Genomic DNA, 21,590 nt, shown 5'->3' with positions numbered 1-21,590 from the left:
AAACAGAATGTTATGGATTAATTGTGCAGATTAGTTTAAATAAAGTTGTGTGTGTTTTGCCTCAAAGGCCTCACCTACACTGCTGTCACTGCAGGATATAACAATGTCTATTTACTAGACCATGCAGATGACGAGTCCTTGTCTCAGATGAGATGTCCCTTTTCTCAGTTAAGTGAAGGTGGCCCATCCACCTGTGTCAGAACGGGTACGGTATACAAATGAGAGTGATTTGCGTGGCACCTCTCAATGCTAAACTTGGCTTTGCCCAAATACTCTGGTTCATGAACCAGAACACCGTTAGGCTCCAAACCTCACCGCCAAGGTCTGGTATGGCATGTGTCTCCACCTCTCAACGCCTACTGGGTTGCAACCAGAGCGGAGCTTCCTGGTGGCAGAACATAGAGGCCAATCCAGTCTTGCCCCTGACTACGGGAGGATTGTGACCAATCAGCCCATCACCCAACTTTTGTTTAAACCAAAAGTTTATTCTCTAACAGTGTTCTAGCTTCCAAGACCACTCCAGACTATTCAGAAGCAAGCAGTGTTACACAGCAGGTCTTTCCACACCTAATAGAGACAGTTTGTGACTTCCTGCTTTCAAACAACTCATTCTGCAAAAACCCAATTGTTGCTCAGTAAGTTTTTCAGCACTTAACTGTTCAAAAATCCTCTTAAGGCCACATTTGAAGGCTCATCGCTACACATGTAATTTTGAAGACTACTCCGAAAGGCAGACTTCAGCCAGGCGATAAGTGTATCACAAAAGCATGTCTGGGACCCAGAATACAACTTCAGGTGTCCCTGGTGTCTTGCTAAATTGGAAAACACCCCAAGCTGTTGTGTCAGTGGCTAGCATCTTGAAGTACATACCCAAGGCAAAAGACCTGTCACATCCTGGAAACCAGCTTCAGATTTTATCAGTACTTCAAACTGATAGTGATAGATGTTTTCTTTGGGACACCTTTGCTTCCCATCCACTTGCCAATGAAATACTGTTTTCTAAATTTATCACGTTATTTAAATACATTTTCAGAAAGTCAACAGGAGGCACTTCTTTCTTTGTTTCTAAGGAAGGGCATTAGAGTAAATACTTAATTTTCTCCCAAGGTAACAATTTAAAGTCAGTTCAAGTGTCCAGAAGTATGAGGCAAGGAAATCCATACTTCTAACATTTGTGCATAGATAACTGTAAATAAAACCAAGAGTTAAACAGGCAATCACAATCCTGCACCCTATGTCTGAAAACTGAATTCATGAGCATTATAACTTTGACATTCCCAAGTGAATCCCTACTGTGGTACTGGATTTTAGTATTTTATGTGTATATGCACTCTGGCAAATTTGTACACAGTGGCACAAACATTATCTGTGTATGAATGTCAATAAAGTCCCCATTTCCCTTAAAACCTGTTATATAGCCTAGTGAAAGATAAAAACAACAGCTGTAACAAAAAAATATATTCAGTCAAGAGAAAACCCAAAGCACAAACAATCAACTAAGGAACAAGTCCAGGACAAAGCCCTAGAAAACTGTATAAAAATCCACCACATAGCTATCAGTAAGGCTGTTTTAAGCATATCTTTACATAGTAATTTTTTTTTTTTTCTGAATGGCTGGTATTCAAACATACTCTGATGTAATGCAGCTACATAAAAACTGATTAATACCAACTTTTTGCTATTCTCTTTTGCAAATCGAAGTTTTTTTAGCCTGAACATCTTTGTACTAAAGTTCATGTATTGGGATGCTAATAACGCCCTCTCCTTTCCAATAGTCAGATTTAATTTTTCTAAGAAAATACAAGGTTTGAAAGGGCACACTTGTTATTCACTTCCCAGTACAACCGCTAGCTCGAGAGAACATAAGTGTTTCATTTACATCCCCTTTTCTGCTGACCAGCGTGTTCTTGTGAGAGGCAACACTGTTATTTTGCGAGCCCCAGCATCTCCCACCCGAGCGCACCCCTCGCACGCCGCTGACACCACGCGAACCGTTATAATTTAGGGACAGTTGTGACGTCCGTGATTAATTTACTGCGTAAGTCTTATTGGGGGCAACTCAGAGCACAAGGCAGGGTAGGTTCCTTCCATCTGCATAACCTCAGCTACTTTGGATTCTGTTCGAACGGCGCCTTTTCAAAGCACTACGCCCTTCGAACAGAAGGGGAAAAAATGAAACAGAACAAAAGCAGTCAGACGAAGGCGGGCCTAGGACTCCCCGGTCTAGCTCGCCCGCACCGAGACTATGAGAGGACAGAGGTAGGCCAGAGAAAGCGGGTTTTCAGGAAAGGGGGAGCAGGGCCGGCGCCGCCATCTTAAGTGCGGGCGCAGCGCCTTCCCCACCGCTCCGAGCATACAAAGGGGAGGGACCACGTGACGCCCGCCGGGTGCCCGCACTCAAAATGGCGTGTCTGGCCTCCTGCCTCTGCCCTTCCCGCCACCCCCGGCCCCTCCGCGCCTCTTCTTCATCCCTAGTCTCCGGCGCTGCGGAGGGTGGCACGGGCCCCACTTACTCCGGGGGATAGAGACGCAATTCCTCGATATCACCCAGGAAGCCGAAGAGCGTCCGCATCTGCTCGCTGGTCACGGCCGAGGAGAGGTTCGTGACCTGGATGACGGACGTGGGGCCCAGGGGGAAGCCCAACGGGACTCCGATCCCGCTGCTGTTCATCATGGCTGCGCCTGCCCGGCCTTACCGCGCGCACCCGGGGGCGCAGGCCCGCCCACCGAGAAGGGCGCGCGCCACCGGCCGGAGGGGCCCCGCGGGCGGGCGCTCTAGCAGCGCACTCGACTGCTCCCAGAAGAGGTCTCGGCGGGGCGGGCGGCCCCTGCCGGCGGGGCCTCCGGCTCACCCGCGGCGTGGAGATGGCTCACTTCCCCAGGAGCCGCTTCCCCAGGAGCCGCCTCATATGGAGCCGGCCGGGCCGCCTTGCACAGGGCGGGACCGGCGCGGGACCGGCGCGGGATCCAGGCCCCGCCCAGGAAGAGGCGCGCGCCGTGAGAGGCTGTCCCCGCCGCTCGCTGTTGCGCGCGCGCGGCGGCCGCTCTAACGCGCGCCGGGCCAGGGGCGGCCCTGGCGAGCCTGTGGGCGGCTCGGGCCCTTCAGGGGCGAGGCCGCGGAGAAAAATGAGATTTCCCGTTTAAATGCGCGTTTGGTGGCCAAGTTCAGTAAAAGTTTAATCACCCTAGGGAATAAACCTTTGAATGCAGCCTATGTCTAAACAGGAAGGGCTTGTAATAGAACGGGTTGTAAATGGTTGTGTTATAAATTGACTGCGAATCTATCCCAATGAAATTGATGTTGCCTGCAGTTGTAGTTCAAGTTCTCCTTAGAAATTAGATTGGCTGGAGAAAATGAGGCTGAGCACTTCGTGTGTGGGTGATCACTATTAAGGATCAAACTGCAGTCTTCTGTAGTGATATACAGGTGTGCATCTTGGCACTGAAAGGTTTAAGGCTTCAGGCTTCATAAGACTTTCCATTCCCCGAGCATGAGCTGAGAAGAGACTGAAGTATTTTTTAAGCTACCTGGGATGAAAAACAGTGCAAATTTGTGACAGTTCCCTGAGCAAGTAGGTCAGTTGTTACAGAATCTCCGTAGGTAAGTCTGGGTAGTGCTTCCTTTATTAATGCTCAATACATTACAGAAGTGTAATTCCAAGCAATTGTCAGAGATGTATTTTATTTAATAACATTCATGAATATGTTTCAGATAGGACTTATTTCAAAATCAGTGCATTCATACTCTCTTTCTAAATGAAATCCATATTCCAAAAGTACAAGACTTAAATCCTTTCAGCCATTCTGGTAGCTTCTAATTATCTTGAGAGAAGCTTCCAGATATTTTGTTGTATATTGTGGAAAATGAAACCGATATTATTATTCTGTAATAGGAACCTTACCTAAAGTTTTCTTATGTTTTCACTAGTACATCTTATCCAAAGATGGTTAGCAGAGATGTAGAAGCTATTGCTGCTTTGAATATTCTTATCCTTTCTCCTTGCATCTCTCAGTGGAGGGTCCAAATTAAAAATGAACTCTGAAATTCACAAAGAAACGCCTTGTGATGGCAGAACTGACTGGGATACCCTTCTTCAGGTAAAGCTTGTAACATGTGAAATTCTGAGCTACTGGTTTGCTCTCCAAAAACAAAGCCTGCAAAACACTGTTTAAATTTTGTAATTGTCAGTCCCTGCCAGAGTACAAAATTAGCTTGGAAAATAAATGAATTTCTATTTCAGGAAGAATAGGGCAAAAAAATTAAACCAATCCCAGACCCCCAAAAATCTAATGCTGAAAGCTTTGGGTCACACATGCTGCCACTAAAAGGCTGGAAGCATACAATGACTATTTTAGTCAAACCGTTCAAAATTTAAAGGGCTAAAGAGCACTGCCTTTCATATAATACCCCCCCCCCGAGCTACTTAGAAAGAAAAAGTTAAATAAAAAGGGTAGACATGCAGAAAGGGAATCAGACAAGCAGTGCCCTAACATCCTTTCTCTAATCAATGGCTAACAGACCTGTGTCTTACACACTGCTGTAGGTCTAGAGAAAACTTTGTGATCTAAGTAAATTAATATGTGTACAAGTTTCACTTTTGCTCACTTGTTTTTACTTGTTAGTGACTGTATTTGTGCATGTAAGTAACACTTCAGTAAATAAATTCTTTCACTTTCACCTTGCTTGTCAGGTTAACTAGCAAAGGCACTCTGCAGGCTTTTTGGACGTAAACTGAAATTCCAGGTTACCTGCATGTAAAGCAGTGAAGTTGTTGAGTAAGAGTGACTATTAGCCAATTGTATAAGACTGTAGGATTAAAAAGCATTTACTAGGAAATATTAATTGCAAGTACCAGTAGAAGAATATTGGCAATTCCAAAGGAAGTTACAGTAAATGCTGTTTTAGAGGATCAGGAGAAAAGTCTTTTTCATTACAAGACGTCACCTTTTAAGTAGACAGAAGGTGGTCTGATAGAGGTGCTGAGTGTGCAAGGGGAGGGAATTGAAATCACGTGAGGTAAAAGAAGCATTAGAAAGCTTTCATTAGCTTTCTTTAAAGGGAACCTTAAAGACTTCAAAAAGAATGTTAGCCACAGAGCTAAAAATTATTCGATAAAAATCAAATAGTTCTAAGTTTTAAGCAATTTATGAGAAGTAAAATTTAATTTCTGGTTCAACCACTCCTGTGGCACTGGTAAAACTTGCCTCTGGAAATCTAAAGCCCTTGAGACTAACGAGAAAGCTCTAGCAAAGATGTACCCATGGCTGAGGAGAACCAGGTGAAAGGAATTGTTCACACACAAGATTACAGGATGGGATGTTGGGATTGTCATACATGAAATCCCTAATTGTGCTTGGTCTTTGCATATTAAGTGCTTTAATAAATTAATTTTGAGTTAAATATTTTTAAATTGAATGTTAAAATTAACCCATCAGCCCAGGTACAAAAATCAAGTTCCATTATCAGTGTTTTCAATTGTTCAAAGTAGTTCATTAAGAGAGTTGCACCCTTCCCAGTTAAAAATTCCCCAGTTAAAAATCCCAACTTATGCTCCCTTTTCAAACTTCAACCTCCTGTACACCATAAGAGTTAATCTTTCCTGTGTTTACTGTATACTTTTACAAGTGTTTTAAGATGTGTTGGATGTATTTTAATAATTTTTTTAGGTGTTTTTACTTGCACTTTGGTTCCAAGGCTAACTCCAAAACCCCAGTTCTAACAGCCAGCAGCTATTTTTAGCCCCATAGCCATTACCCTGCAGGCAAGCTCCGTGGCAACCTGAATTTTAATGAAGGCATTTTAGCACCCTTATCTCAACTGATACCACCCTTCTGACAACGATGAGCTATTGGTGGACAGAGATGATCTGTCAAAGAGAGAGCACCAATCACTTTAAACTGAAGGGGCGGGCTGTGGGCAGGCTGTGGGCGGGCTGGGGCAGTGCAAAGGCACCATAAAACAACGAGACAAAGAGAGAGAAGCCCCTTTTCTCTCTCTGCAGGCTGGTTGTGGTGGATGTCAGTGCTGGGCATTAAAAGCCTTACTCCTATTAAGGAGCCTTTAATAATTTTTTTTCTCCTGACTTTTGGACAGCCCAGCACTGCAAGTCCTTTTTCTCTACCTGAGGTCCAGTGCTGTCTCAGCCAGAAGATCTCAAATCCCTGCGCTCCTGGGGCATACCATCTGCTGAACCATAGGATCCCAAATTTTTATATTTTTCTAATTTCTGTAATTTTTCCATTTTTCCGTTTTCAATTTTTTTTTTTTTTTTTTTTTTTTAAACTAAGAGTTGTCTCTTTTCTCACAGGATGTTCCTTTGAATGTTCAGGAATCTAGCCAGTATCCTGTGAGACCACCTCTAATGATCTTTCAAAGTCATAGTGTTTGGGGAGGGAGGTGTCAGCCCTAGATTCCAGATGGGAAGAAGGAGCATGGGTAAAATAGAGGCAAATCAGCCTCACCTCAATCCCTGGAAAGTGATGGAGCAAATTCCTCTTGACAGCCATTTTAAAACATGCTAAGGACAAGAAGATGACTGGGAGTTGTGAGTATGGATTTATAAAGAGAAGACTGTGCCTGACCTGGTAGCCTTCTGCTGCCATGAAATGACTGGCTCTGAGGGGAGAGCAGCTAATACTGTTTATCTTGACTTTCTCAAGGCTTTTGTTACTTTGTCCCATAACAAATCCCTTAAAGAATTTCTCTCTGACTGCTCTTTCGAAAGCAGTACTCGAATGCCACTAAAAGCCAATATATTTGTATAGCCTGTGCTGCCTAAGTTTGTTTTCACACATAGTAACTTTACACCAGTTTCCTTATTGTATTACCAAAATGTCAATGTTTTGTGTAGATTAGGGATGCAGAGCACAGGAAACCAATTTCTCTTCTACAACATGAATGTTCTTTCTCTTGTGAATTAATCAAGAGGCATAAGCTTCAAATACCAGTCTCATACTACTCATAGTAGACTGCCAGTACAAACTGAGTGCTGATAATACTCCTATTCTATGTTTTTGCTCAGACACGTGCTCCAGTTTCACAGACATATGTTCACATGTCAGATTAACTTGAACTAACTTTCAAATACAGACTAACCAGAAAATGTTAACTTCGTAACATTTTACAGACAACAGACTTTATTTTAAACTCCAGCAGATACACAGTGCTTCCCAAGTACAAGAACTGGCTTTCATCCCCTTCCCATTGTTACACCTTTCAGGTTTATCAGCTCTTGTTTTTGTGTATGCCTTAAGTATAATTTATGGAGTTTTTTAAAGAAGACTCATGTAGAACAGAAAAACATCTTACAGAAAATAAACTCTTAGATCTGTGTAGTAATCCCCAATCCACCATATCTGTAATCCCCAAAATTATATAAAATTATTTGAAAAGAAATTATAAGACCAATTTTATATACCTACCCAGAAAAATTATAAAAATATTTTTCCCAGATAAAATTTCTAGAGTAGTAATTGTTTTCCCCAGAAGAAAGTTTATCTGGAAATCTTAAAATCCTGCCTATAATGAGATTAACAGATGAATGCTACATGGTCAATGTAAGCAGCTGAAACCAGTTTAAACCTCCTGCCTCTGGATGGCAGTCAGCTATTCAAGTTAGCATTGGTAAACTGAAACAGCTGTGAGATTTCTGCATCTGCTTTTTATCTGTTTTATAGCAAACACATGAAAAAATTTAGGATTTAACATAGCACTATCCATTAGAAGAGTCGTATTAGCAGCTCTAGGAGCGTGTTTTACAGTGACATTCTTCTCCCCATAAAATTGCTTGTATCAAAGATGGAGTAGTTTTTCTTGACTTACAATTATTTTTAAACTTACTTCAAAATAAGATGAGGGAGTTAGCTGACAAACTGAGATAGTGTTGTTAACTCTGAATTTCCAAGTACATATTAACAAAGGAGGAGTATCTCCACCCTTGAGAGACCGGGAAAATGCACAAAAGTGGTTTAAGATTTGAGAATCTTCATGTGAGAACAGATTCTTCATCCAGTTACATTTCAGGGCAGCATTTCTTCAGTCTCTTATGAAATCCAGGATCTGTTCTGCAGACAACACTTCTTGGATTACAGAGCATTTTTCTTCAAAAGGGGATTTTAGAAAACCCTTTTTTTAAAGCTATATAAAAGTCTACATATAAGTAGATAAACTAACAGTTTTATGATAAACTTTTAATACCCATATGTGTGACAATGTATGTGTTGGGAAAGGAAATGTAAAAACTCGGCTTTTAATTTTTTTTTTTTTTTTTTTTTAATTAAATTCAGTGTCTGCTAGGAGATCTGCTACTTGCTGTTTTTGTGGCAGGACATGCAATTGGAACTGTTTGGGTAAGTGCCCACTGGAGCGAAAAACGTACCTTTTTTTTTTTGCTGTGAGGTTACCCTGCTGGGAATCACAGTGTGTAATTTTACATAAGGGGAAGCTGTTTTTAAATCTCAACAAAACCTGTCTGAACAAGGTAATTCAAAGGTGTTGAATAGAAAATTCTGGAATTCACTGGGGTGCATTTCTTCTCCTTTCCAGCCAGATTTTGTAGGAGCAGGGCACAATCTTTTCTTCAAGGCATAAGAATATAATAAAATCTTTATAATTATGAAGTTTGAAAACTGCAGTATAACTTGGTGCAGATAAACATTAATGTTTTACTTCCAACTTTTATTTGAAAGTGGCATAAAATAGGCATTAGTACAACATGAAGTGAGTTTGGTAAATAGTAACGCTAAAAAAAATTTTTGGTGTCTTCAGATGTCTTAAAATATAAGCACATAATGATTAAAACTGTAATAGATTATCTACATTTGCAATTAAAAAACACCACACATCGCTTACTGCAGGATCAGAAAATCACGCAGTGTATTTTCATAAAATTAAAATGCAGCAGAAAAAAAAATTGTTCAAGTGTTTTATCTGTTTGGAGGCTTCCAGCATGGTTTCTAACCCTTGCATGCATCAACTCCAGCCTCATCAGTCATTGCTCATGACAGTTAGCAAATGAGACAATTTTACATTATTATTTCATTTTTTCCACTACTTAGTATTATGTCAGCCAACCAGCTGCTACTATCTATTTCAATATTTACTAGTAAACCTCAGTTTCTCTGTAGTAAAGCCACAGCTTTCAGCTGAAGTAGTTTTTGGTGGAAACATTCCCAGCAAAACCACCTTCTCCATATTCAAAACCAGTTGTTGATTATTCTATTGTAAGTGGAAATTCTTGCAGATGAAAATCAATCAAATATGCCAGAACATTGATGTTAAGAGCTGTGGCATTTTCAAATCCTGTATTTTGCCAGTGCATACTTATAATTCAGTAGCAAGCTCTTTCCCCTTTTTGTTAGTTTTTTGTTGTTCATTTTTTCTCCAAAGTTTCCTTCATAAATTATCAACATTAGCAGATGAATGAGAATTTCTCTGTAGAGCATCTGGTTCATCTGCTACCAGTTTGTCTATTAGAAGACAGTCCATGAAAGGTTTGTCCCTATCGGTATTTTCACATCTGGCAAACAAGAGTGAATATTCTGCCACAGTTTTTTTCATTACTTTGAACAATACTGAAGCATAAACATTTCAGCCATTTGCAGCATCCAGCCATGCCTCATGAAATGGATGCAGCATAGAGCTATACTCCCCTTTGTGTTATGCAACTGCAAAAACAGATGTTGCAGACTACTGTGATAAGAAATTGAATTCTTGGTGCTCTAATATTTGGGACATGAAGAAAGGCTTTGTTACTTCAGCAATGTGACTTTTCATGAGGAACTCTTCTTGGCCATCTCAGGAAACCTACCAGCCTAGTCACGTGTTCTCTTGCGTGTTCTTAGTGCACCTCTAAAGCTCTTAATCAGTATTGATACAAATATGAGGGGCTGAAAGTGTCCTGGCTTTACAATCTGTATGTTAACTGAATCTTTCACAGCTCAGTAAAGTTCATCCATACTTGCAAATTACCTTTGATAGGCACAAAATTCTGTGCATAGTATTTCTGATGTAGTTTAAAATACTGAAATTAGTGCTCATTTCATGTTTTCCTTTAGGCCAAGCAGGTGCTATTTTTACCATACTTAATGCTTATCACCAATACAAAGCAATAGTTCAAATACTTCAAATAGCAGAATTGAAATACAAGTCACATTCTCACAGACAGTATTCAGGAAAAGCAAACGTAAGAAGGCAAAGAGCTGGAAATCAGGGAATGCCACAGAGAAGAGGGTCTGAAGTGCAAGGAGGGGTGATGCTGTTTGTGCTTGAAATGAGGCTTTTAGAAAGCAATAGAAGGGAGAGGATGCTCCTAGGAACCCTCTGAGAAACTTGAGGGACCTGCTGCTGTCAGCTACAAGGCAAGGGAGCCACAGGGCTGTGGGCCTGGGGAAGCTCTGGCTTGTAGCGAGTGTGGTCAGCAGCTCTTGATGCAGGGTGCCTGGAGCCTTTGTTGCAGCTGCCCCTGCTTGGAATGGGTGATGCTCCCACCCTTTAGCTGGTGCTAGGAGGAGGCTTGTTGGATCAGAGGGAGTATGTAGGCCCCCCCCATGACCTTTCGTGCAGGATCTGTGCTGCTGTTGGAGAGCTATGCTGCTAAGCAGAAGAATTTTGGAAGTCAGCAACCTTTGCAGCTTGGGGAGAGATAGGACCTCCTCAGACCCTACTGCTTCAAGAGCCTTGGGCCCCACAATGCAGACCTGGGCAGTCTGTCACTAGCAGAACCACACATGGAATACCAGTGGAAGGCAATAGCTGGAAATTGGTGGCTTCCAGCACTGCATATAAGGCTCCTACTTGTAGTGCAGTTTTAACAGTGTAACAGAGCTCCTGTTTCAAGGCAGTCTCATAGATGCTGCAATGGAATCTTCTGTACACATTCCAAAATTGAATTTAATCCATGGTAGAAAGGAAACCATACCAAAAAGTACACTTTCTCTCTGAATAGTGCCTTCAGGCAGAAAAACAGAAGTTAACCCAGTATTCTCAGATGCTTGATGAAAAAGCAAACTGTTGAGTTATGAAATAATGTCCAAGTAGGGAGCAGATACAGAAAACCTAAATAACAAGGGGCCCAGTACTCCAGGGTCATCAGGGCTGTAACCTGTTACAGTGGGAATCAGTTTTCTGTGTAGAGGAAGTAGAACATAGCAATACTGGTATATCAGATCCACATATACAAGGAAAAAAAGACTAAACTATTTGTGTTATTGCATTGTGTGATTTCCAAGAAAACTGGATGTAAAGCTGAATTTAGCTCTCCTGTGAAATTGTGTGCCTGTCTCTTTAATTTCCTTACCACCTATTTCTTTTTACCCTTGTACACCTCTTCAGAATTCTTTCAGCATACTCTTAATTTTAATCCTACTCATTGACCTAGGCAACCCTCTCTATCTACTTAACTTACAACTAAAGTCCTCTCTTTGTGACAGAAGCCACTCCCTGCCCTAACTGCTTTCATTGCAAGACTGGGATGCAGAGGGTCTGGCTGAGGTGGAGCTCATTTCCCCACAGCAGCCCTCACAGTGCTGTGCTTTGCACTGGGGGCTACAGAGGTGTTGATAACACACCACTGTGTGGCTACTGGCACAGCACCAGCGCTGTCTCCCCACCATTCTGCCCCCCCATCAGTAGGCTGGGGGTGAGCAATGTCTTGGGAGGGGACACAAATAGGCCAGCTGATCCAAACAGACCAAAGGGGTGTTCCATACCATATGATGTCAGCCCAGATAGAAAAGCTAAGAAGAGGATTGAAGGTGAGGCATTTGTTTCTTACGATGTTTGCCTTCCAAAGAAACTGCTACCCGTGCTGATGCCCTGCTTCCCAGTAGTGGCTGGACATCACTTGCTGATAAGAAGTAGAAAATAAAATTATTTTCTCTTTGCCTGTGTGTGCAGAACCTTTCACTTTAGTAAACTGCCTTATCTCAACCTACAAATTGTTTTCCATCTTATTTTCTCTCCTGTGCACCTGGGGAAGGAGTAGTGATAGAGCAGCTTGGTGAGCACCTGGCATCCAGCCAAGGACAACCCACCACATGGGGTTATTCACAAAAATACTTCTTTGTTGTGAAGAACCCAGTCTTGCAATGAAAGCACCTAGAACAGACCCGTGGACGCTGAGATGCACAGAGCCAGGAACGCAAATATGACTTTACTAATGTATATTGATGGACTACTGAGGTCTACAAAAACTGTAGATGAATAAAATACTGTTATGGAGAATTTCCTAATACTTAAATAATTCAATTTCACACAGCTTTAAAGAGCATTAGTTTATTATCTATTCTCCATGTGTTACCTCAGAAACAGTCTTATTATATACAAAAATTTGGAATGTTGAATAAATGCTGATCAATAGAAACATTACATAGCTGTTGACAAGGGAGTATTTCTAAACAAAACCAAAATAATAATGAATGTTTGATTCTGTGTGTTGCTTATTGCTATGTTTGTGTTGATAGAATGCTTTCAAGTATATACACTTTTTTTTTAACTCGTCCAAAAAAGAAATTAAAAAAAATATTTACATAATAAATACGTGGGAGACTTCATCTTTTCATTACATCAGTTGAACTGATTCTTTAATGAACTATTAAGAATAGAAAGAATTAACACAGTTTGCATCAATTCACTGCCATGCTGAGTAACTTAGGCTGCTGATGGATTTTATTCTATTCAAAATGTAGTTTACAATGCATTCAAAATGAAAAGTGCCGATATTGTCTCTCCTCCTGTTGAATCCTGGCTGGACTAGTTCAGGAGACATCCTTCTCCCACTCCCCGCAAAATCATTTAGTCTGACATGTTTACCTTCACACACTGACACTGACAAAACAAACACATTTCAATTCACTGAAAACTCAAACATTTAGTGAGTAAAATCAGCATTATCCATGTTTTATTAGACGATTAATTTGCTAACTGACGGAAGACAAGCTTTGGCCAAGTATTTCCACAAGAAGTACTAAACTTCTTGCTATAAATCTCTACTTATATAGTTCTACCAGCCAAACAGTTTTTGGTAGAATTTTTCTGTGATACATAAATCTGAAAATTAAGTGACACAACAACATTTAAAACTTCTGTTACCATTAAAGCAAAATACAATACAGTATAATTTCTCAGTGATATATTTAAATGTACTGCAAAATGTATACAAAGTCAGTCCAAGATCAGTAAAGAATCAGTTCTGCTTTTTGGACTTTTCCCTTCTCAAAGATACAGGTTTTGTAGAAGACCAAGGTCATTTAGGACTTGTCTGTATGTATCCCCATTAAAAGGCAGTGTGTGATAAAAATAACATGATTAAAAGTAATGAACATGTGATGTGAACATTTTGCATTTTCAATAAAAAAATAGAAACTAAACAACAACTAAACACTGAAGCCTGCCATTATATAGCTATGTTTCTCATTCTTTGAGATTAACAGCACACAGAAAATAAGTGAATTTTATCAAAATACAGCACATTTCTGCTAATTTATCAAAAAAATCATTTTCTATGTAAATATTACTGAAAATCAACTAAAAAGAATTAAAATATACAAAGAGTTGTTAAAGGGTTTCAATTAAAATTATTAGAACTATACACAGTACAATAAGCAATAGTTAACATCTTTGAAAGAAGTGCAATAATATTGGAGTTCACTTATTAAAAAAGTACTGCCTGTTTATTACTGCTAGCTATGTATAATTCCTTTCTCTTCCAGCTCATTGTCCCAAAACTAAAGTAAGCTGGTGTTTTTGCTAGTTTTATTAAAAGCATTTACTTTTTGGGTTGAAAAAAGCGTTTATACCTGTCTCAAACTACCAACGTGTACGTAATTAAAAATGAACTGCAATAATTGAATATTGCTCCAATGATAGGCTAATTATTAGCCCTGATTACAAACAGTTATCGGTCTTCTATGGCACTTTTCCCTGGTCCATAACAACCGTGTATGAATTATCACTGCAGACTATGCAGTCTCTATTCAATTACAAAGGAGAAAGATAATGTTTCTGGTAAACAAAATTAATAGAAGCATAATTGAACCTTTTATACAGTAATAAGGAACAAAGGCAGCCTGTGGTAAATGACTATTACATTAATGTAATTAGAAACCCTTTAATGACTCTGAAGTGTCTAGTTCACATTTAATGTTACCTGTAGGAACAGCCCTTTAAGAAACCTCATTACAAACTGGTGGGTTGCAAGTACACCCTCCCTTTGCTCTCCATCTCAGCACAGCAATTTTCCATCACTGCTCAAAGTTTCACAAACTTGCTTTGGTTACCTAGCTCCATACGTATGGTTTCCTTTTTGATTAACAAGGCAATGCAAAGGCCAAACAAAATCAAGATGTCTTTTGTAACCTTTCCTGCATCATTTGTGTCTGTTTAAATATATATTACAGGCAACAATCTTAAAAACTGGCCATTTCAGTTTCATTTTCAAAATCTGTCAGCTTAAAATGGAGTCTTTTTTATAAAGATAAAATTATCACCATTTCCACAAAATTGGGGACTTCCATAGCAGAGAAAAATCTCTGGGCACAATTCCACAGTACAGTTGAAAAAAATAAATGTATGCAAGAAAACAACTAAACATGAATCACATGTGGCAAATGAATATTCAATGACTACATTAAGAACAAATCCTGTATAATATCACAAATTTGTAGTTACAGTCTTCCTAAAAAAACAACACCGTAAGCTTTTATTGCATTTTCTATTGGTAGACGTACACTCCAGAACTAAACACTTTTTTCTTCTCTCCTGATTCCAGATTTAGATAGCAGATAATTGTTTCACCTGACCTTTATTCTGTCCAACCAGCACCACCTTCCATCTACCCATTCATCTATACAATGTGCACATAGCAAAGCCAACACTTCATATCCCCGTTCGTATCTACAGAAGTGGTTCAGCGTAACACATTAATATCTGGTGAATAAAAATAAAGGCAATAAACAGCTACAGGACAGACAGCCCTGCCATCTGTCCATTGGCTACAACTGAGGCTTCGCAAAGCCTTGCACAAAGTTTAGTAATGTGTATGAATTATCCAAAAATAAACCTACCATCTGTACAAAAAAACAACACAGGTTTGTTCTTGGAGGAGTGATCCTTAGATTGCTATAATGCTTAAAAACAAGTTTATTCACCATATGCATTTCCAAAATTATTTCCTGTATGTTCTCTACAGTGGTTTTTCCCCCTTTAACCACAAGTTCAGTATTTCCTGTACAAATTTTGATCATAATTCTTTTTGAATTCTTTTAACGTATAAAAATATGCAAAATATTCCGTTTCCCCATAGTCCTTCAATGAATTCTGTTGGTTTATCCCCACAATCCACAGTACTTATGAAGAAACTTCTCGCACAATGATGAGTTCCACTGCATTCTGAAAAGTCTTTAGCAAAGATACTGCTTGTCCATGATCAATATTGATGAAGCTGTATCCATTAGCCTAAGAAGAAATATTTAAAATTGAAAATGACAATCTTGTATTCCGTGTTTGTAAAAGATGTTTCATATTTCATGTAAGTTTATTTAAGCCTTAAAGTTTCTATATGAATGCAGAGAATAAATCACTGCAGATTACTTGAATTTGTACCTGCATGCTACAAAAAACTAAACTACCACATCACCCTTGGACGAATATAGCAAATAACCAAAAGAAAATCAAACTTTTAACTATTAACATCAGACATCTAATTCATCAGCCGTAATACAGCCACACCAAATGTACTACCAATTACACATTCTATTTTAAGTATCAGAATATTAGAAATGGCTTCTGTGATAAATTAAAACTGTTGAGGCCTATGACAAAAAAATTAATGGCACTGGGAACCATTTCTTTGTGCTAGATCATGAGATAATCCCCAACTTGAATTTGCCTGTGACTCTAAACAATAATGTTATTCTCGGACAAGTTTGTCTTGGCAAACACAGGCAAGACCAAGTGGCCTACAAAAGACAGGGAAAACATGGCTGTAGCTCAGCTTCTCAGAGTGTATTACTGCAAGATCATGCTCAATCTGGTCAGGAAAACATTGCAGAAGGACAAATTTGTCCATTTAAACTGTTATTTCTTCCAGCTGTGGATCTCACCTTTTTCCCTGAGCTACTTATGTGGTGACAGAGAACTGGATGTGCTCTCTGTGCCTTAGCTGTGACATTTTGAAAGCTGCAGTTCTTATCCCGTCACTGAACACTCGCTGTTGTTACTTGTTATAAAACCAAGGATTCAAATCTTTCTAGAGATGCAGAGAAACATTTATGTAGACTGTTCAGAGAGCAAAAGTGCGAACAACCCTTTCAAATCATGATTTGCACAGAATGTCCTAGCCCTAGTCTTAAGTCTTACTTGCAATTATCTAGTCAGCAGTCATGTAGAATATTTTTATTAGATATACGTATTAGACATGCATTATAGTATGCATGCCTATTGAATGTTTTACAGAGAACATTGCAAAATCAAGCATAGAAAAGGCATTTTGGAAGCGATGATATTCATTAAAAAAATCCACAGAAATCTGAGTGGCAATAAGACAGATTGGGACTGTCATTACATCATCACTGGAATTATCACAGGTAAAAAGAATGTCCTGTTTTATAAGAAAAAAATACTCTTAGTTATGAGAAATGAAGTGGCTTTTGATGGTCTAAGCATGCCAATGCAACTTGTCCTTTAGCTCTTTTTCAAACCCAATTCCTTATTAAACAACAAGCAAAACCCAAGCAGTGCCAACATAAAAAAACTTCATTAAGGAATTTGATGGCTTTTATAAAGACAGGAATAAGCCATTAAAACTGAAGTTACCTTTCAGATATGTTCCACTTTACAAATACATAAAAAATGTGCTAACAGTTTTTTCAAAGGTTTAACATGCTTCCTGCTCGTGTATGTGTTAGTAAGCCTGGGTGTTGGGTTAACACCATCCCCGTATCAGTAAGAGAACTAGGACCTCTCTCACCCCAGTGAGGAGGAACAAGCACAGGATTATTAACTGTGCTCAAGAACAAGCCATCTTTTAGTTGGAACAACTTAGTCTCAAATCAGTTTTCACATGGGCCTTTTGGCTTTATCTTTCATTTGAAGAATTAGGCTGAGTTTTCAATTTGGCTTTGTTTTAGAAAACAGTTCACAGGATGTTGTGGTTTAATTGAGATACTATTGGGGGTGGGGGGTTTGGTTTTGGGCTTTTTGTTTGTTCTGTTTTTAGAAAACTAAAATGCAGCAGAGTCAACTCCAACATTTTCAGGATATGGTGAATAATTATTTTTAACAAGCTCTGCAATTTAAGGGTAGCTAGAACAATGTTCAAACATCCCGTTTGCCGTTAAGAAAGTAAGGCACTATGAACCTATTGTTCATTTCCCTGACCGCACCCCAAACAGCTTATGAGCTCATCAGACAACTTCTAAAAAACCTGATCCAGAAAAGGTCTGAATAGGTACAGACTTCCTAGAGAAAGGAACAACACAACTTGCAGTCCAGAAGCCATGGCTCCTGAAATGCCTGGCTTGGCTGGCCAGGAGCAGATGGGCAGCCAGGAGGTGCATGCTGTGACCAGGCAGATACCAGCAAGCAAAGGGGCAGCTCTGGCCAGTACTCATGCATGTATGGCCGGCCAGTGGGGGGGAGGCAGCAAAGGCTGGCAGGAGCTGCAGCACGGAGAGGGATTAACAGCAGAGTGCAACTGTGGAGAGTGGCTGCCAGGGCAAGTGCTGGTGTTCAGACAACACAGTGTTCACAACACTGCATGTCAATGACCACAAATGCAGTAATTGAATGATATAGCATAGCCTAATGAAATGCTCATGTTCCATCTCAACTTACATCTTTTGACACTTTTCTTTTGTCTTTAGAAGTGTGAAAAATGGAAAGTGAATTTGAAAAAATGATCCACCGTGCTTCAGTCTGTGTCACTTATTGTCATGTTAGGTGGCAGAAAATGAAAAGCTTCATCCCAGAATATAAGAATAAATCTGGTAAAGATAGGTAATCTATCTAAAAATGAAACATTCTGCTCTTAGGTGCAAATTGAAAACTAACTGGTATATTACATAGGCTAGTTAATTAAGTCATTACAGTACCTGAATTATTTTATCCCCTGGCTGTAACAGCTTAGATGCAGGTCCATCTGGCTGCACTCTGGTTACAAATATGCCCTTGAAAAACAGAGGTGGAAACATTTTTACAACTTATTGATAAATAACAGGACAGCATCAAACAGATACAATCCAAAACATTTTTTCAATTTTCAATCCTAAGTAGAAGAGAATGCAATACTATTCTACAGGTCTCTGGTGTTGGAGACTGCCTTCCTTTTCTGATGTTGAATATCCAGCATTGTCTTTAAAGGGTTGCTTAGGCGCAAATTGCAATCCACCTTGGTTTAATTTAGCAGATGTATGTGCCAAGATGAGTTATCGACCACCAGAAATACAGCTGTAGGCTAAATCACTGTATCTTTTATAAGAGGATTCCTAATTGTACACTCCATAATTCACTATCTCAAATCTGCTAACTAGAACTGTGCAAGAACCACTCATCTGGAATAATCCTCTATACTGTCATGCAATCACTGTGACCACCTACAACCTTGATTTTCCACATCATTTGTCCAGTTTTCTCCCTTCCAGTCCTGGAGTTTAGTGGTTTGGGAAATATATATACTTTCTTTTCTCCCTTTGCTAAACATGAGAAACACTATTGATCAGAAGGCTTTTAAGAAGTGTTAGTATAAAATACTTACATCATCTTCTGGTCTGAAAGGATTTCCTCTACCACCAACTCCTCCTGATATACTAAATCCAAGTTCTGGATCCTTGTCCACTCTCACTCGAATCTAAGTAATTACAACCAAAATTAGATGAACTGGCTGAAACTCTACATTCAAAGCTACTGTAATGAAATTATTACTAAGGAATTCAGGTGAACAAAAGCTTTAAAATGAATAAAAAATTTTAAAAGTCATTCAAGAGAGTATTATATCATAAAATTAATGCAGAACAAGACTGCAATACAACATCATGTATCATTGTAACTTAAGTTTTACTCTAATACCACTATTATTATAGTCATAATCCACACGGGCTTTAAATTCAGAGATATTTTGATATTATGTAGGTTACTTTAATGCCCCCAGCAAATATACATGCTCCTGTGAAAGAATCCGTTCTTCCTGGCTTTTTGTTACCTCTAGATAAATTTTGAAAATCAAACATTCCTACTTTCACTCCAAGTTCTACATAGCCAACACTGTGTTCTTTCTCTTGCTAGAAGAGTTGAAAAAAATCCTTATTTCACACAGGAAGTGGACGTTCTCATTCTAGCACAGAATGAAAGCTAGTTATCAGGATTTTCTCAAACTCAATATAGAAAGAAGGCTGTTGCAATGAAAGAGACATTAAATGGTGTAAGAATTTCTTATATACAGATCTGTCTATTGTAAATAAAACTGGTAATTATTAGGCATGCATCAGATTGCTCACACTTTTTTATGGATTTTTGCTTATGGGTACACATTTCTGGACTTGCAGGTTTTTTAAGCATGCCAGATGGAAAGTACTGTAAGTTGTACTGTGACTTTGCATTTTCTTCAGTTACTAGCTAAATAATGAGTTGAGATAAATAAATTTAGTTGAGAAATTAATTTTTAGCTCAGTAAAAAGAGTTTGCAAATTTAAGTTTCTGGTATGTTCTGGTAAAATTCTACCATATTTCTCTCAAAACTGGAAGGAATGTGTGATTTGAGGAGTAGAATTGCTCTAGATAACATCTGCTGGAGATAAATCCCTATATTGTTTCTGTCACCATATACAGAGAAATGATAATAAATGAAAACAATGTAACAATTCACTGTCTCTGACTGACAGATGTCATATCTGTCAGATAGATTTTATTCTTACCTCTTGCTTTGCCAACTCATGACCTTGTCTCGGAGAGCACTGGGACTGGGTATAGGGAGGTTGGTGGGCAACTTTCAACATCAGATAATCGATTAATTGCTCTCTAGATGGATGCCTTGCAACTGATGATTGAGGAGGGAGATGATGGACTTGGCTGTAGTTTGCCTGAAGTCTCTGAGGCTGGCACATTTGTCCATTTGTTAAAGGCATCTGAAAAAAACATGAATACTCACGGTCATACAGTTTATAAGCAGCAATCCTCAATTCTTGCTTTATTAATTCAATACTTCTCATGTGTGACTGCTCGTATTTTCAGCAACATTACTAAAACTACTCTTCTGGATCATGTACAATTATATCCATTTTGTTTATAGTTATCAGCTCTGACCTACTGAAAAAATACGAAAAACAAAAACTTAATTTGAATGCTAATTTATTAGTACAGATTAGACAGCCTTTGCTTTTAGCACTTGTTTTTTCACTGAGTTTTCCCAAACATTATTTTCTAGCAGTGCAACTGATAGTACTGACACTTGATTGATACCATTACAGTCTGCACTTTCCCTGCATAAAATTCAGAGATTTTGTAACAATTTCCAATAGATCATACAAAAATAAAAATCCCCGCCTCCTTGCCCAGCTGGCAGACTACAGGCTTTCCAAGCAACTTATGGTGACCACTTCACAAGAAAACTCCCTGAGCAAATTTGCATCCAAGCTCAAGATTTTAGTATCAAAATTGCAGTATTTCCAGCAAATATTACTCTATTGTTAACACATATGTAATTGATTTGGTAGGTATGATGATGACAAGCAGCAGTGAGGTCACAACTGTCAAGACATACATGCATTCCAACCATGTCACCAGGAATGATGCTGAGGTGGCAGTGTTTCTTTACTGAAACCCCAGAGTTACTGCTGAGCTGTGCACCTCTGTGTTGAGATGGGCAGCCTTCTTCCCTCCTCACCCATATGCCTCATGCTCTTATCCACCCTAATTACTCACTGATTCATCTGTATGATTCCAAAAATGCTACAGGCTTGAGTTACAGATTTTTTCTGCCTGCCATCATTATCCCTGTAGTTATGGAATACAAGGATATTAAAAAACTGTCTCAGTATTACAAATAACGGGAGTGTGCAAATTTCAACCTTTAACCATACTATGCGAATGGACACATATCAGAATCTGCTCTGTTGTGTTTATGTCAAACTGATTCTGAGAAATGATAATGTGTGTATATAATATATTTTCATATTATTTACAGATCATATGTATTTAGTTTACACAATTTTCCATTGCCTTTTCTGAAAACTTAAAGTATGACAGGAAAACTTTTTTTTGTTGCACTGCCAGAGGTAGAGTTTATATAGGCAAAATGTACCCACAGCTATCCAAGTTCCCAATACCCACTGTCTGTAGAAATGCAACTGAAATTACTGAAGGTGTAAGAATAAAATCCACTTCTGCATTGTAATCATTTAGAAGAATCCTTTTAGTTTCATGGTAGGAAGACCCGCCTCCAGAGATGGTGCTTAGAGATGAATACAGAGTGTCTTCTACTAATTCTGGTTTATTATCACAATTTCATCACAGCAGATTTCAAGTTTGTCCTTTAAAAGGTTTAAGCAGCTTCACATTACTCTCCTGAAATCATCTGCCATATTCCAAATTTCACTTG

The 21,590-nt window shown here is 39.1% G+C and overlaps 2 protein-coding genes across 10 annotated transcripts in view; both read right to left on the bottom strand.

Annotated features, from left to right (window-relative positions):
* The window catches only part of SREK1 (splicing regulatory glutamic acid and lysine rich protein 1), a 36,392-nt gene extending 33,422 nt beyond the window's left edge, over positions 1–2,970 (bottom strand). The window contains exon 1 of the mRNA XM_069002306.1: positions 2,514–2,970. Coding sequence (XP_068858407.1) covers positions 2,514–2,674 — 161 coding nt within the window. The 5' untranslated portion in view covers positions 2,675–2,970. The remainder of the gene's footprint in view (positions 1–2,513) is intronic.
* A 9,288-nt stretch (positions 2,971–12,258) lies between these two features.
* ERBIN (erbb2 interacting protein) overlaps positions 12,259–21,590 on the bottom strand; it is a 118,332-nt gene continuing 109,000 nt past the window's right edge. For all 9 annotated transcript variants that reach the window (XM_069002335.1, XM_069002328.1, XM_069002336.1 and 6 more), the window contains 4 exons: positions 19,909–20,118; positions 18,753–18,845; positions 18,091–18,165; positions 12,259–15,454 (listed from right to left, as the gene is read on the bottom strand). In XM_069002335.1, coding sequence (XP_068858436.1) covers positions 15,347–15,454; positions 18,091–18,165; positions 18,753–18,845; positions 19,909–20,118 — 486 coding nt within the window. In that variant the 3' untranslated portion in view covers positions 12,259–15,346. The remainder of the gene's footprint in view (positions 15,455–18,090; positions 18,166–18,752; positions 18,846–19,908; positions 20,119–21,590) is intronic.

This window comes from Aphelocoma coerulescens, assembly GCF_041296385.1.
Source record: "Aphelocoma coerulescens isolate FSJ_1873_10779 chromosome Z unlocalized genomic scaffold, UR_Acoe_1.0 ChrZ, whole genome shotgun sequence".
NCBI lineage: Eukaryota > Metazoa > Chordata > Aves > Passeriformes > Corvidae > Aphelocoma > Aphelocoma coerulescens.
This window is presented reverse-complemented; position numbering and strand designations above follow the sequence as displayed.